A 13,843-nucleotide genomic window follows, 5' to 3' on the forward strand; every position below is an offset into this window, starting at 1 on the left:
CTTGGGGCTTTTTGAAAGACATGAAGGAGATGAAGGGAGCCATGGAGATATCTCAGGGAAGAGCAGCCCAGGTAGATGGAACAGCCAGCGCAAAGGTCCTGAGGCAGGATGTTCCTGGCATTTGTGAGGACATGTGGCTGCCCAGGTGTCCAGACGGGAGTGAGTGAGGATGAAGGAGGGAGCTGATGAAGGAAGATGATAAAATACTTCATGGATCAGCCAGGCATGGTGGCTCCCGCCTGTAATCCCATCACTTTGGGAGGCCAAGGCGGGTGGATCACGAGGTCAGGAGTTCCAGACCAGCCTGGCCAACATGGTGAAACCCTGTCTCTACTAAAAAATACAAAAAAGTTGGCCAGGCGTGGTCGTGCATGCCTGTAATCTCAGCTACTTGGGAGACTGAGACTCGAGAATTGCTTGAACCCAGGAGGTGGAGGTTGCAGTGAGTCGAGATCACCCCACTGCACTCCAGCCTGGGTGACAGAGCGAGACTCCGTCTCAAAAAAATAAAAAATAAAAAATAAGACTTCATGAACAGACAGCCTATATAATTTATGATCCAAACCAGGACAGTTTTGAGAGTGAAAGGGGAAAAAGAGCGCTGAAAAAATAATTAACAGGCCTGGCATGATCTATAACGGGTGTAAAGTGGGACACACAGCCTCTCTCACGGTCACTGTCAGACTTCAGCTTTTTCACGGTCAAATCCACCCCCATGTTTATCCCATATACTGGAGAATCAGGTGTTCTCCTGAGCTGAGTTTTTGGGTTTTTTCGTTTTGTTTTGTTTTGTTTTGTTTTTTTAACATCCTGTATACTTTTTCTCAATGAACCATGCTCAAAAAAATTACAGGAAAATAAACCATAAAACAGAAGGCACTTAAGGATTTTGCTGGGACTCAGCCATTAGTTTGTTTGATGAGTATTTATGGAGCGCTTTCTAAGCACCAGGCGCCACCAGCAATACTGGGAGGAATCAGTAACATCCCTCACCCTTGAAGTTCTCTTGGGCCCATTGTTATATACTTAAAATACTATGCAAGTACGGAGAAGGGGTGAAGTGGGAAAAAATCAGTCGGTTGTAAGCCAGAATGACGGGTCTAGTCCCACCCACGCAGTCTGCACCCTGTGTGATCCAGGCACATCATGTTGCCTCTCTCAGCCTCAGTTTCTCCATCCACCAGGCACAGAGATGGCGGGAATCGAGGAAGATGTGGGGAGTATTTCATCAGCCCAAAAAGACTTGGCTAATGTGACCATAATTCTGCCTTCTGCCTCTCCTTTCCCAGAAAAATAGCTTAATCATTTGGATTTGGGATAAACACATTTCCTGTCTGTGTTTATTATTTAAATGATCCACCAAGCTGGGCATGGTGGCTCACCCCTGTAATCCCAACACTTTGGGAGACTGAGGAGGGCAGATCGCTTGAGCCCAGGAGTTCGAGACCAGCCTGGCCAACATGGCGAAGCCCCATCTTTACTTAAAAAATACAAAAAAATTAGCTGGGCGTGGTGGTGCGTGCCTGTAATCCCAACTACTTGGGAGGCCGAGGCACGAGCATCACTTGAACCCGGGAGGCGGAGGTTGCAGTGAGCCTAGATTGCACCACCACACTCCAGTCTGGGTGACAGAGTGAGACTCTGTCTCAAAATAAATAAATAAATAAATAAATAAATAAATAAATAAAATGATCCACCAACAGGAACCCCAGGTACATTTGTATTGGCTGTGCAACTAATGCTTAGTGAGCACCTACTATGTCCCTGGTGCTGATCTGGACACTGGGATTTAGACAGGAAAAATCTCTACCCTCGAGGAGCTGATGATGAAGATGACAGTCTTGAAATGCGTAAGTTGACAAGATGATTCAGACAGTGGAACGTGCTGGGAAGAGAATGAGATGTCTGGCTGAGGTGCAGGAAGGGGCAAGTCCTTTTGATTGAGAGGTCCAAGAAGGCTTCTCTGATGGGGGCACAGTGGATCTAAGGTTGAGTGATAAGAAGAAATTGGCCAAGCAAAGACCTAAAGGCAGAGTTGCTCCAGGCAGAGGTTCAGAGAATGGAAATAATTGACTAATTGTGATCTTGAACTTGACCTTTCTTTTCTTCTGCTAACTTTGGGTTTGGTTTGTTCTTGCTTTTCTGGCTCCTTGAGGTACGTGTTTGGTTCTTAATTTGTAATCTTTTTTTTTTTTTTTTTTTTTTTTTACTTTTTTGAGACAGAGTCTCACTGTGGTGCCCAGGCTGGAGTACAGCAGCATGATCTTGGCTCACTGCAACCTCTGCCTCCTGGGCTCAAGTGAACCTCCCACTTCAGCATCCCCAGTAGCTGCGACTACTGGTGCACAGCACCACACCCAGCTAATTTTTTTATTTTTATTTTTTAGAGATGGGGTCTCACTGTGTTGCCCAGGCTGGTCTCAAACCCCTAGCTCAAGGGATCCTCCTGCCTCAGCCCCCTAAACTGCTGGGATGAGAGGAATGAGCCACCATATCTGGCCTCTATTTTTTGTGATGTGGGTATTTGATGCTATAAACTTCCCTCTTAATTGCTTCTTGGTCCTTTAGCTAAGGTTTCCCTCAGCACTGCTTCTGCTGCATCTCACAGGTGTTGGTGTGTTGTGTCTCTATTTTCATTCATTCCAAAAATTTTTTAAATTTCCATCTTAATTTCTTCGTTGACCCAATGGTTGTACAGGAGCATGTTGTTTAATATCCATATATTTGCATCATTTCTGAAATTCTTCTTGGTATTGATTTCTAGTTTTATCCCACGGTAGTCTGAGAAGATGCTTGACAGAATTCCAATATTTTAAAATTTGTTGAGACTTGTTTTGTGGCCTAACATGTGGTCTGTCTTGGAGAATGTCCATGTGCTGATGAGAAGAATGTATGTTCTCCATCAGACATGCAGGAGACAGACACTTTCTCACCTGCCTCATGGGATCCATAAAAGAGTCAATCAGAAGTTGGCATTTAAGAAAGACCAGAAGGAGGCCGGGTGCAGTGGCTCATGCCTGTAATCCCTGCACTTTGGGAGGCTGAAGCGGGTGGATCACCTGAGGTCAGGAGTTCAAGAGCAGCCTGACCAACATGGTGAAATCTTGTCTCTATTTTAAAAAATACAAAAATTAACTAGGTGTGGTGGCGGGCACCTGTAATCCCAGCTACTCTGGAGGCTGAGGCAGAGAGTCACTTGGACCCAGGAAGTGGAGGTTGCAGTGAGCTGAGATCACACCATTGCACTCCAGCCTGGGCAACAGAGCAAGACTCCATCTGAAAAAAAAATAAAGAAAAAAAAGAAAGACCAGAAAGAGGTGAAGGAGCAAGCTATAGAGATATCAAACTGTATCAATCTGGCTGGGTGTGGTGGCTCATGCCTGTAATCCCAGCACTTTGGGAGGCTGAAGCAGGAGGATCACTTGAGCCCAGGAGTTCAAGACCAGCCTGGGCAACATAGAGACCCCCTCTCTACAAAATATAAAAATTTAATTAAAAAGATGTATTGGTCAGGGCAGCCAAGTTATGCTGCAGTAGCAAACATCCCCAAAGCCTCCATGACTTTTAACAACAGATGTGTTTCCTGCTCATGCTACATGTCCAGTGCAGGTTGGCAGTGGGGAAGAAGGCGGCTCTGTCCAGTGTAGTCACTTGAGACCTAGCTAATCACCGAGAACATTGCCACTTGCTATTCCAGAAGGAAAAAAGGAATGCTAGAAGGTCCCACACTGAAAGTTCAATGCTCTGGCTCCAAAATGACAGCTATTTCCACTCACTCCTCATTGGCCAGCACTTAGCATGTGGCCCTCAGCCAACCCCAAAGGGACCAGGAAGGACCATCCCACCATATTGCTGGAAATATTTGATGGTGGCATTAATGGGGAATAGTGTTCCCGGCAGTGGAAGTCTTTGAGCCCTTGGAAGAAAGACAAGGCGATCTCTAGAGCACATCCTTCCTGGTATTATTAATGAATTTAACAAATGAGCAAGCCATCCTCCCCTACTCTCCTTCCCGAATCCAGACTTGTGCATATCCCTCCCTTAACTTGAACTGCCAAAGAAGAGATAAGAACCAGGAGAAGAGACCTGTGACCCCATCTTTGCTGATGAACTACCACAGAACAGCCATGGCATCTCCAGTCTTTGTGCTTGTAAAATGTACTTTTCATTTTGCTCCTGAACAAAATCCACCCACCCCCACCCCTAAACCAGGGAAAATCCATCTCCTAATCCAAAACTGCACCCAAGCTTCCACCACCTTCATCCAGAGTATGGAACTGAATAATTGAATGAGTCTGGAAGAGAGAAAGTGTCTCTAAAATCAGGCAGCAGAAGCCCACTCCCCAGAGACGATGGTGCAGATGAGAGTTCAGGAGGGAGCTTGGCTTGGGGTTAACGATCTGAGCTATGTGGGGAACTTGGACACACCTCTCAATCAGTCATTCAACAGACACCACTTATTGAGCACCAACTGTGTGCCAGATGTTGTTCTAGGGGGCTGGGAATACGAGAATACAGCAGGGAACAAAAAGGACAAAGCCCCTCCCCCTCGTTGAATGGACATTCCAGCCAGGAAGATGAGAGAACAAGAGAAATAAGTGAAATATATAGGCAGTGAAATGCAAAAGGGAAAAAAGAAACAGAAAGTGGGGACCAGAAATGAGGGATGCAATTGTAAAGGGCCATCAGGGAGAACTCCCTCAGAAGGTGGCATTTGAGTAAAAAACCTGAAGGAGGTGAGGGGGAACCATGTAGCAATTTCAGGGAAGAGCATTCCAGGCAGGCGGGGACAGCCTGTGCAAGGGCCGAGGTAGGACTGTGCTTGGCATGGTTGAGGAACTGCAAGTAAGCCAGGTGGCTGGAACCGAATGAGCGAGGGAAAAGGGGAGGAGATAAAAGCAGGGAGGTGGGAGGGTTGGAGGCCCCCTTTGCCATTTAGTAGCTGAGTAACTTCATTTATTTCCTGTAGCTTACATAACAAAGAACCACAAATAGAGTAGCTGAAAACAACAGAAATTTATTTATTCTCTCCCAGTTCAGGAGGCCAGGAGTCCACAGACCATCAAGGTCAGCTGGGCCACAGACCATCAAGATGTCAGCTGGGCCATGGTGCCTCTTGAGACTTGGTCTGAAATCCCTTCTTGCCTCCCTCCTAGCTTCTGGTGGTTTGCCAACAATGCTTGGTGGTCCTTGCCTTGTAGACACATCGCCCTGATCCCGCCTTCATCTCCATTTCACATGGCCTTCTCGGTTTGTGCAAGGCTGTCTCTGCGCCCAGGTTTCTCCTTTTCTTATTATTTATTTGTTTGTTTGTTTGTTTATTTTAGAGACAGGGTCTTGCTCTGTCTCCCAGGCTGGAGTGCAGTGGCATGATCATAGTTCACTGCAGCCTCAAACTCCTGGCCTCAAGCAATCCTCCTACCTCAGCCTCTTGAGGAGCTGGGACTGCAGATGTGAGCCACTGCACTCTGCCCAGATGTCCCCTTTTTATAAAGAAACCCATCATGTAGGATGAGGGTCCACCCTAATGACCTGATCTTAACTTGATTCCATCTGCAAAGACCCTATTTCCGATTCATAGGTACCAGGGGTTAGGACTTCTTCAATGCATCTTTTTGGGGGGACCCACTGCAACCCACAACAGAACTGTGGGCATGTAACTTGACCTCTCAGCCAGGCGCGATGGCTCACACCTGTAATCCCAGCACTTTGGGAGGTCGAGGTGAGCGGATCGCCTGAGGTCGGGAGTTCGAGACCAGCCTGGCCAACATGGTGAAACCCCGCCTCTACTAAAAATAGAACAATTAGCTGGGCATGGTGGCAAGCACCTGTAATCCCAGCTACTTGGGAGGGTGAGGCAGGAGAATTGCTTGAACTCAGGATGTGGAGGTTGCAGTGAGCCAAGATAGTGCCATTGCACTCCAGCCTGGGTGACAGAGTGAGACTCCATCTCAAACAAACAAACAAACAAACAAATAGACCTCTCTGTGCCTCAGTTTTCTCACCCGGGAGGATGGGGATAATTATGTACCCACTCCTGGGGTTCATGAGAGGATTAAATGAGCTCAAACAGTCCAAGCCTCCATGTGTGTCTGTTGTGGTGCTGCGTAGCATATGCTGTGGCCAGAGGTCCCCAAGCCTGTGGGGGACCTGGGCAAAGGCAGATTCGGGTCTTGTTGGCAGCATCTGAGATGGACGGGCTGCCTTGGCATGGAAGGGCCTTGGCTGTTTTTCCCTGTTCAGTCCTGTCCCTCTCCCCCATCCTCCACCCTGTCCCTGTCATCTGAGCCTGCTCCTCGTGACGGCTCAGAGTCTCCCTACTGGCGGCCAGTGTAGAGTTTCGTTCCCTGGGCTATATTTAACCCTGAGAAATGGGAACGAGAACCCTCAGCCGCCAAAGTGGTGGAGACAGGAGCACAAAGCCAGTGCTGCCTTCTGTCCAGCAATGTTCCACTGACTCGGTTCTTTCTTCCAGAACCTTCCAGAAGCAAAGCATTGGCATTTCTGGGCTTGTTAAAACAAGGATGTGGGCTGGTGGCTGGCACGTTCATTGTCCCCAGAACCTGTCTGTGTCCATGATTAAAGCTGACTTTGTTAGTTTTTTCAGTGCTTTTTTTTTTTTTTATCCATGGCAAAACACACATGACATAAAATTTACCATCCTAATTATTTTTTTAACTTTGTAATAGTTTTTAATTGACAAGTAATAATTGTACTTATTCATGGGGTACATTGTGATGTTTCAATGCGTATAATGCATAGTGCTCAGATCAGGGTAATTAGCATATCCATCTTCTCAGACCTTTATTGTTTCTTTCTGTTAGGAACATTCAAGCTCCTCCTTCGAAGCTATTTGAAACCATTAATATATTGTTGCCATCCTAACCATTTTTAAGGATACAATTTTGTGACATTAAGTATAATACATTCACATTGTTGTGCAACTGTCACCACCATCCATCTCCCAAACGTTTCCATCCTGCAAATGTAACTCTGTCCCCATTAAACACGAACTCCCTGTTCCCCCTCCCCCAGCCCTTGGCACCCACCATGCTACTTTCTGTTTTTATGAATCTGACGACTCTAGGGACCTCCTATAAATGGAATCATACAGGATTTTCCCTTTTATGACTGGTTTATTTCATATAGCATAATGCCCCCAAGGTTCACCTATGTTGCAGCATGTATCAGCATTTTCTTTCTTTTTAAGGTAAAGTTGACTATTAAAAAAAAACTTTTGCCGGGATCAGTGGCTCACGCCTGTAATCCCAGCACTTTGGGAGGCCAAGGCAGGTGGATCAGGAGGTCAGGAGTTCAAGACCAGCCTGACCAACATGGTGAAACCTCATCTCTACTAAAAACAAAAAAATTAGCCAGGCGTGGTGGCAGGCACCTGTAATCCTAACTACTCAGGAGGCTGAGGCAGGAGAATTGCTTGAACCTGGGAGGCAGAGGTTTCAGGGAGCTGAGATCATGCCACTGCACTCCAGCCTGGGCGACAGAGTGAGACTCCGTCTCAAAAAGAAAAACAACTTTTTAAGAATTGAAGTAGAATAATCAAACAGAAAAATCTGCAGATTATAAGTGAAGAGCTTGATTAATTGTCCCAAACTAAACACGCCCATGTAACCAGCACACAAATGAGGATACAGAACCTTCTCAGCCCCAGAAGCCCCCCTCATATCCTGTTCCTAGTCACTACCTCCCCACAAGGGTACCCCTACCAGGACTTTGAGCATCATTCACTAGTTTAGCCTGTTTTGTATTTTGATAAATGAAATCTTACATGTATGCTGTTTTCTGTCTGGCTTCTTTTGCTTGACATTAACTTTTTAAGATCTCATGTGACCTGTGGCATTGTTCATTGCATGTATCCTCTCTCTCCTATTGATAACAATGTGGATTGTTTGCAGTTTGGAGCTATGATGAATACCACTGCTATGAATGTTCTTGTGTGTGCTTTCTGTTGTGTAACTTCAGAATTACTATCTCAGAATTACTATCTAATTGTAGTGATCTTGGATAGGTAACTATCCAAGAATTACTGGGTCTTGGCAAAGGTACATACAGTCACACACTGCATAATGGCATTTTGGTCAACAACAGATCAAATATGTAACAGTGGTCCCATAATGGACCGAATATGTAACAGTGGTTATCACACAGTATTTTTACTATAGCTTTTCTGTTTTTAGATTTTTTTTTTTTTTGAGACAGAGTCTCACTCTGTTGCCCAGGCTGGAGTGCAGTGGCGTGATCTCTGCTCACTGCAAGCTCTGCCTCCTGGATTCACGCCATTCTCCTGCCTCAGCCTCCCAAGTAGCTGGGACTACAGGCGCCCGCCACCACGCCCAGCTAATTTTTTTGTATTTTTAGTAGAGATGGGGTTTCACCGTGTTAGCCAGGATGGTCTCGATCTCCTGACCTCATGATCCACCCGCCTCAGCCTCCCAAAGTGCTGAGATTACAGGCGTGAGCCACCACGCCCGACCTGCTTTTAGATATTTTTACATACACTATTGAGTAACAATTGCCTACAGTATTCCATAGAGTAACATGCTGTACATGTCTATAGCCTAGGAGCAATAGGCTAGACCATGCAGCCTAGGTGTGTAGTGGGCTATACCATCTAGGTTTGTGTAAGTACACTCCATGATGTTTGCACAACAAAATACCTAGTGACACATTTCTCGAAATGTATGCCCATTGTTAAGCATGACTTAATTAATTTTAGTATAGAAACTCTCAACCAATGTTTCAAGTAGTTGTACCATGTGTTATGGGTTTTATTGTCTCACCCCCAAATTCATATGTTGAAGTCCTAACCCCCAGTACCTCAGAATGTGACCTTATTTGGAAATAGATTCATTGCACATGTAAAGGTTTTGCCATTGGCAAAACTGCAGTTACTTTTGCATCAACCATAGCAGCTAAGGTGAGATCATTAGGGTGGGTCCTAATCCAATACAATGGTGTCCATATAAAAAGGGGAGATTTTGGCACAGAGACAGGCACACACAGAGGAAGAATACCATGTTTAAACAAAGGCAGAGCTCAGGACGATGCCTCTACAAGCCAAGAATCAGCAAAGATGGCCAGCAAACCGCCAGAAGCTAAGAGAGAGGGATAAAGCAGATTCTCTCTCACAGCTCTCAGAAGGAACCAGCCCTTTTGACACCTTGATCTTGGATTTCTGGCCTCTATAACTGTAAGACAATAAATCTTTGTTGTGTAAGCCACCTAGATTGTGGTTCCTTGTTACAGCAGCCACAGGAGATGAATACAGCATGATACCCTCCCATTGGCAGATTATGAGGGTTCCAGTTGCTCCACAGCTTCACAGACACCTGGTAGTAATGACCTCATCTTAACTTCTGTCTCCTTTTAGCCTTTCTTCTAGGCAGCAGCAGTGTCATACATGCTTTTAAAGGTGGGCTTTTAAAGCCACACTTGAGAGCCCTGCATTCTGCAGGTGTCACAGGGTGATCAACCATTGAAAGGCTACCCCTGCCCTGACAGCTGGAGGCAAGGCTTCTCAGCACAGAGGTTAAGCCCATGGACTCTGGGGCCCAGGTGGTTGGTGCAAATCCCATGTCCACTAGTGAATAACTCTGTGACCTTGGGCTGATGACGATTTTGTCTTTCTGAGCCTCAGTTTCCTCAGTAGTAACATGGGCATTATAACATAGAGGCATCATAAGGATTAAATGATTAAGTGAGCTAACATACATAATGTGCTTAGGAAGGTTCCAGCACACCATAAATACTCTGTAAGTGCTGGCTTTTATCATTCTTCTCTCTCTCTCTCTCTCTCTCTCTCTCTCTCTCTCTCTCTGCCCCCCACCACCTCCTCTCCTTGATTTTCTTCCCCTCATCTTACTTCCTTCTTGCTATAGTGTTCTATTTTCTATTTCAGAGAGTATTCTGTTTGTGGACTTTTTTCCTCTTGAAAATTGAGCTGAAACTTCTGAGAATTTTTTGTGATTGGCATTAAGACTGCAGGGAATGGAGCAGGGAGACACTTGAGGAAAGGGCTCATGGCCCATCTGTCTGGCTTAGTGATTTCACCAGGCCATCAGACTCTGTGGTCATGCATCTCCTCTAAGGGGAGTCTGTGACTGTGTTGGGAGAAGGGAAGGAACCAGGGATTAATTAAGCCATTTTAGTAGGTTTTGTGTTTTGTTTGGTTTACTTTTTCCTTCTCCTTCTGGACTCTGGTCTGGGAAGTCCTCTTGTGTTTCTTACTCGTTCCCAGGTCAATTATGTTATGTGAGGACAACATAATTAAGAGAGAGCTTTTCCCTTTGGATGTTTTCTTCAGAAAACCTTCCTCCATTTCCCCCTCTGGGATGCCAGAGACCAAGAACTCCACAAGCCAAGAACATTTAAGACAGAGCCACAAGAGAACCGAGCTTCCCCTTCCCTCACCTGTCAGGTTCTATCTGAGTCCCAGTCAACTCTCACCTGCTTTCCCTCCTCACACCCTACAGAGCAACGATGCCTCAGGGAACACTTGGAACTGGTTGTACTTCATCCCCCTCATCATCATCGGCTCCTTTTTTATGCTGAACCTTGTGCTGGGTGTGCTGTCAGGGTAAGTCTCTGCTACTCCCCACCCCATCCCACTCACTCCTCTTTGCCAACTTCTTCCCAAGTAGAGGCCGTTGAAGCTTTGTTTTCATTCACTAGACAGAGAAGAGGCTTCTTCCCTTGTTTGGGTTACCAGACTGTTATAAGCAAGCCACGTAGAGGTGCAGAGGTTGTGTACTGCTAGGGGTACCCAGTGAGGGGGCTCATATGGGCTTTACTTTCTTTACATTTTTTTAAAAAACCAATAGTTTGGGTTTACTTCTCCCCCATTTTCCAAATATAAAATCATAGCATATGCTCTAACAGTGTATTTTCCTGACCCATATTGTCCTCTATCCCCAAGATTTTTTTGGCTTAATCATAAATGGGCTTCATTTTTCTTACCATAAGAAGTCTGGGCACTTGTATGGTGGCTCTATGGCACCATCAGCAACCCCAGATTCTTCCAGCTTTCCATTCTGACATCTTTACCAGAGGCTTCCAATCTCGTGGATACCTCATGGTCTTAAGATGGCTGCCTCACGCCCTCCAGATGGCCACTTCATGTTCCGAACAGGAAAAGGAAGAAGGGAAACAGGAAGAGGTGGGACCTATGGCAGAGAAGCCAACCTGCTGCAGAAATCTTTCGTTTATGGCTCATTGGTCTAACTTAAAAGAGGGCTGAAATAATTATTAGCCAAATGTATGAAGAGAATGAGAATGAGGTATGCAGCCAGTGGTGGTTGGCATGGCATGGTTTTATCCTTTCGTTTTTTTTTTTTCTTTTTTATTGTTTTTTTTGAGACGGTGTCTAGCTTTATTACCCAGACTGGAGTGTAGTGGGGTGATCATAGCTCACTGTAACCTAGAACTCCTAGGCACAAGCGATCCTCCTGCCTCAGCCTCCTGAGTAGCTAGGGCAACAGGTGTATGCCACCATGCCCAGCTAAAATTTTTATTTTTCATAGAGATGGGGCCTACTGTGTTGTCCAGGCTGGTCTCAAATTCCTGGCCTTAAATGATACTCCCATCTCAGCCTCACAAAGTGCTGGGATTACAGACATGAGCCACTGTGCCTGGCCTTTTTCTTTACCTAGGCACAGTTGTTGGGAAATGTGTGAAGCTGGCAGAAGCACTCATCACTATAATATCCGTCTTTTCCCAGAAGACCTGACTCCTCCTGTTGAAAACTCCTGACCTCCAGGGACTTCTGAATCCCCAAACACACACACACACACACACACACACACACACACACACACACACACACAAACGTTTCCTAACATTTTCAAAACAGCCATACTCTGGCTTTTCTATGCTTCTCCAGGGAGTTTGCCAAAGAAAGGGAACGGGTGGAGAACCGGCGGGCTTTTCTGAAGCTGAGGCGGCAACAACAGATTGAACGTGAGCTCAATGGGTACATGGAGTGGATCTCAAAAGCAGGTGAGGCCCTTTCATCCTGGGGCCCAGGGATGGAGATCCCAGGCCACGGAGCACAAAGAGAGTCATGCAGTTTGGAGAAGGCTAAGCTGGGAGGGCCATGATGGGAGGAGAAAGAGAACCTGAATTGGTAGTCCCAAATTTTATCAACAAGAATCCAGGGTCTGATATGAAGAAGTCTAGGATGAAGCCAGGATCTGACATCATATAACTTGAATTCTGAAATCAGACGCTGGTTTACATCCCCGCCCTGCCACTTTTTACCCATGCACCACACATCCCTGTACCTCCGTTTCCTCGGCTGTTACATGGAGGCAATGATAGTGCCTACGTCATAGTACTATTGGAGTATTTAGTAAAATAATCTCAGCTAAGTCACTTGGGGAGAGCAGTGCCTGATACACAGTAGGCACATATTTATTTGTTCAGCCATTTAACAAACATTTAGGGAGCACCCGCTGTGTGCCAGGCACTGATCTAAGCACTGAGGATATGGGAGTAAACAATACACACCAAATCCCTGCCCTCAGACCTCTGATATTCCAGTGAGAGAGATAAAGCAAACAAATACATGTCATGTTGGGAACTCCCAAATTCAGAGAAGGAAGATAAAACAGACTAGGAAGATAAAACAGAGTAGGAAGTTGGCCGGGCGTGGTGGCTCACGCCTGTAATCCCAGCACTTTGGGAGGCTAAGGCAGGCAGATTTCCTGAGGTCAGGCATTCGAGACCAGCCTGCCAACATGGTGAAACCCTGTCTCTACTAAAAATACAAAAATTAGCCGGGCATGGTGGTGCATGCCTGTGATCCCAGCTACTCGGGAGGCTGAGGCAGGAGAATTGCTTGAACCCAGGAGGCAGAGGTTACAGTGAGCCGAGATCGCACCACTGCACTCCAGCCTGGGCGACAGAGTGAGACTCCGTGTCAGAGAAAAAAAAAGAGTAGGAAGTTAGAGGCAGGGTGGTCAGGGAAGGCTTCTCTAAGGAAGTGCCCTCTGAGCAGAGAGACCTGAAGGACCTGAAGAAGGAAGCTGTGGGGATGTCAAGGGAAGGGACATTCCAGGCAGAGACAGCAAGTGCAAAGGCCCCGAGCTGGGAACGTATTTGAGACACAGCAAGGAAGCCAGTGCAGCTGAAACAGAGTGAGAGGTGGGGAGAGTTGGAGGAGAGGAAGACAGGAAGGTGATGGAGATCGGATCAAGCAGGGGCTTATAGGCTGTGGTGTGGATGTTGGTTTTTATTTTGCGTGAGGTGGGGAGAATGTTGGCTATTGCTACTGTTGCGGAGGTGGGGCTTGAAGTCAGAAACCACCCAGCAGCATGTTTTTTGGCCGGTTGAGCTGTCACCATCAGCCAGGGGAGAATGGGGCTGGCTGGGCAGACCTTTCTCCTTCCCGGTCCAAGAGAGAACTCATCCTCCAAATGCAGGAGCTTAACTCTGTGCTCTTCCTCTTCAGAAGAGGTGATCCTCGCCGAGGATGAAACTGACGGGGAGCAGAGGCATCCCTTTGATGGTAACTGCTCTGAACCCACCGCGGGGGGTGGGTCCCAGGGGACAAGGGAGAAGCTGTGGTGGGGAGTTGGGGGAGAGCAGGTGACTTGGCTCTAAGGATCCTCCAGAGGGTGGACGTTCCTCTTGGAGGAATTTTAGGACTTCCATGTAGAGTTTCCCTATTCTGGCCTCCGCTTTTTTGTTTTAACCACGAACCTGGTTTTTTCTGCTTTGTGGCCTGGTTTTTCTCATCTGCAAAATGGGTATGATATAAACAATACCCTAGCTTATGAGATTGTTTCTCAGAATGATATTCATTATGGCAAATAGAACACCTAGGATA

General features: G+C 46.4%; 1 protein-coding gene across 19 annotated transcripts in view; it reads left to right on the top strand.

The window, feature by feature from the left end:
* The window catches only part of CACNA1A (calcium voltage-gated channel subunit alpha1 A), a 299,183-nt gene that overhangs the window by 155,794 nt on the left and 129,546 nt on the right, over positions 1–13,843 (top strand). For all 19 annotated transcript variants that reach the window (XM_030820656.1, XM_030820658.1, XM_030820652.1 and 16 more), the window contains exons 7-9: positions 10,491–10,594; positions 11,897–12,012; positions 13,466–13,522. In XM_030820656.1, the coding sequence (XP_030676516.1) occupies positions 10,491–10,594; positions 11,897–12,012; positions 13,466–13,522 (277 nt within the window). The remainder of the gene's footprint in view (positions 1–10,490; positions 10,595–11,896; positions 12,013–13,465; positions 13,523–13,843) is intronic.

This window comes from Nomascus leucogenys, chromosome 10 (assembly GCF_006542625.1).
Source record: "Nomascus leucogenys isolate Asia chromosome 10, Asia_NLE_v1, whole genome shotgun sequence".
NCBI classification, from domain to species: domain Eukaryota; kingdom Metazoa; phylum Chordata; class Mammalia; order Primates; family Hylobatidae; genus Nomascus; species Nomascus leucogenys.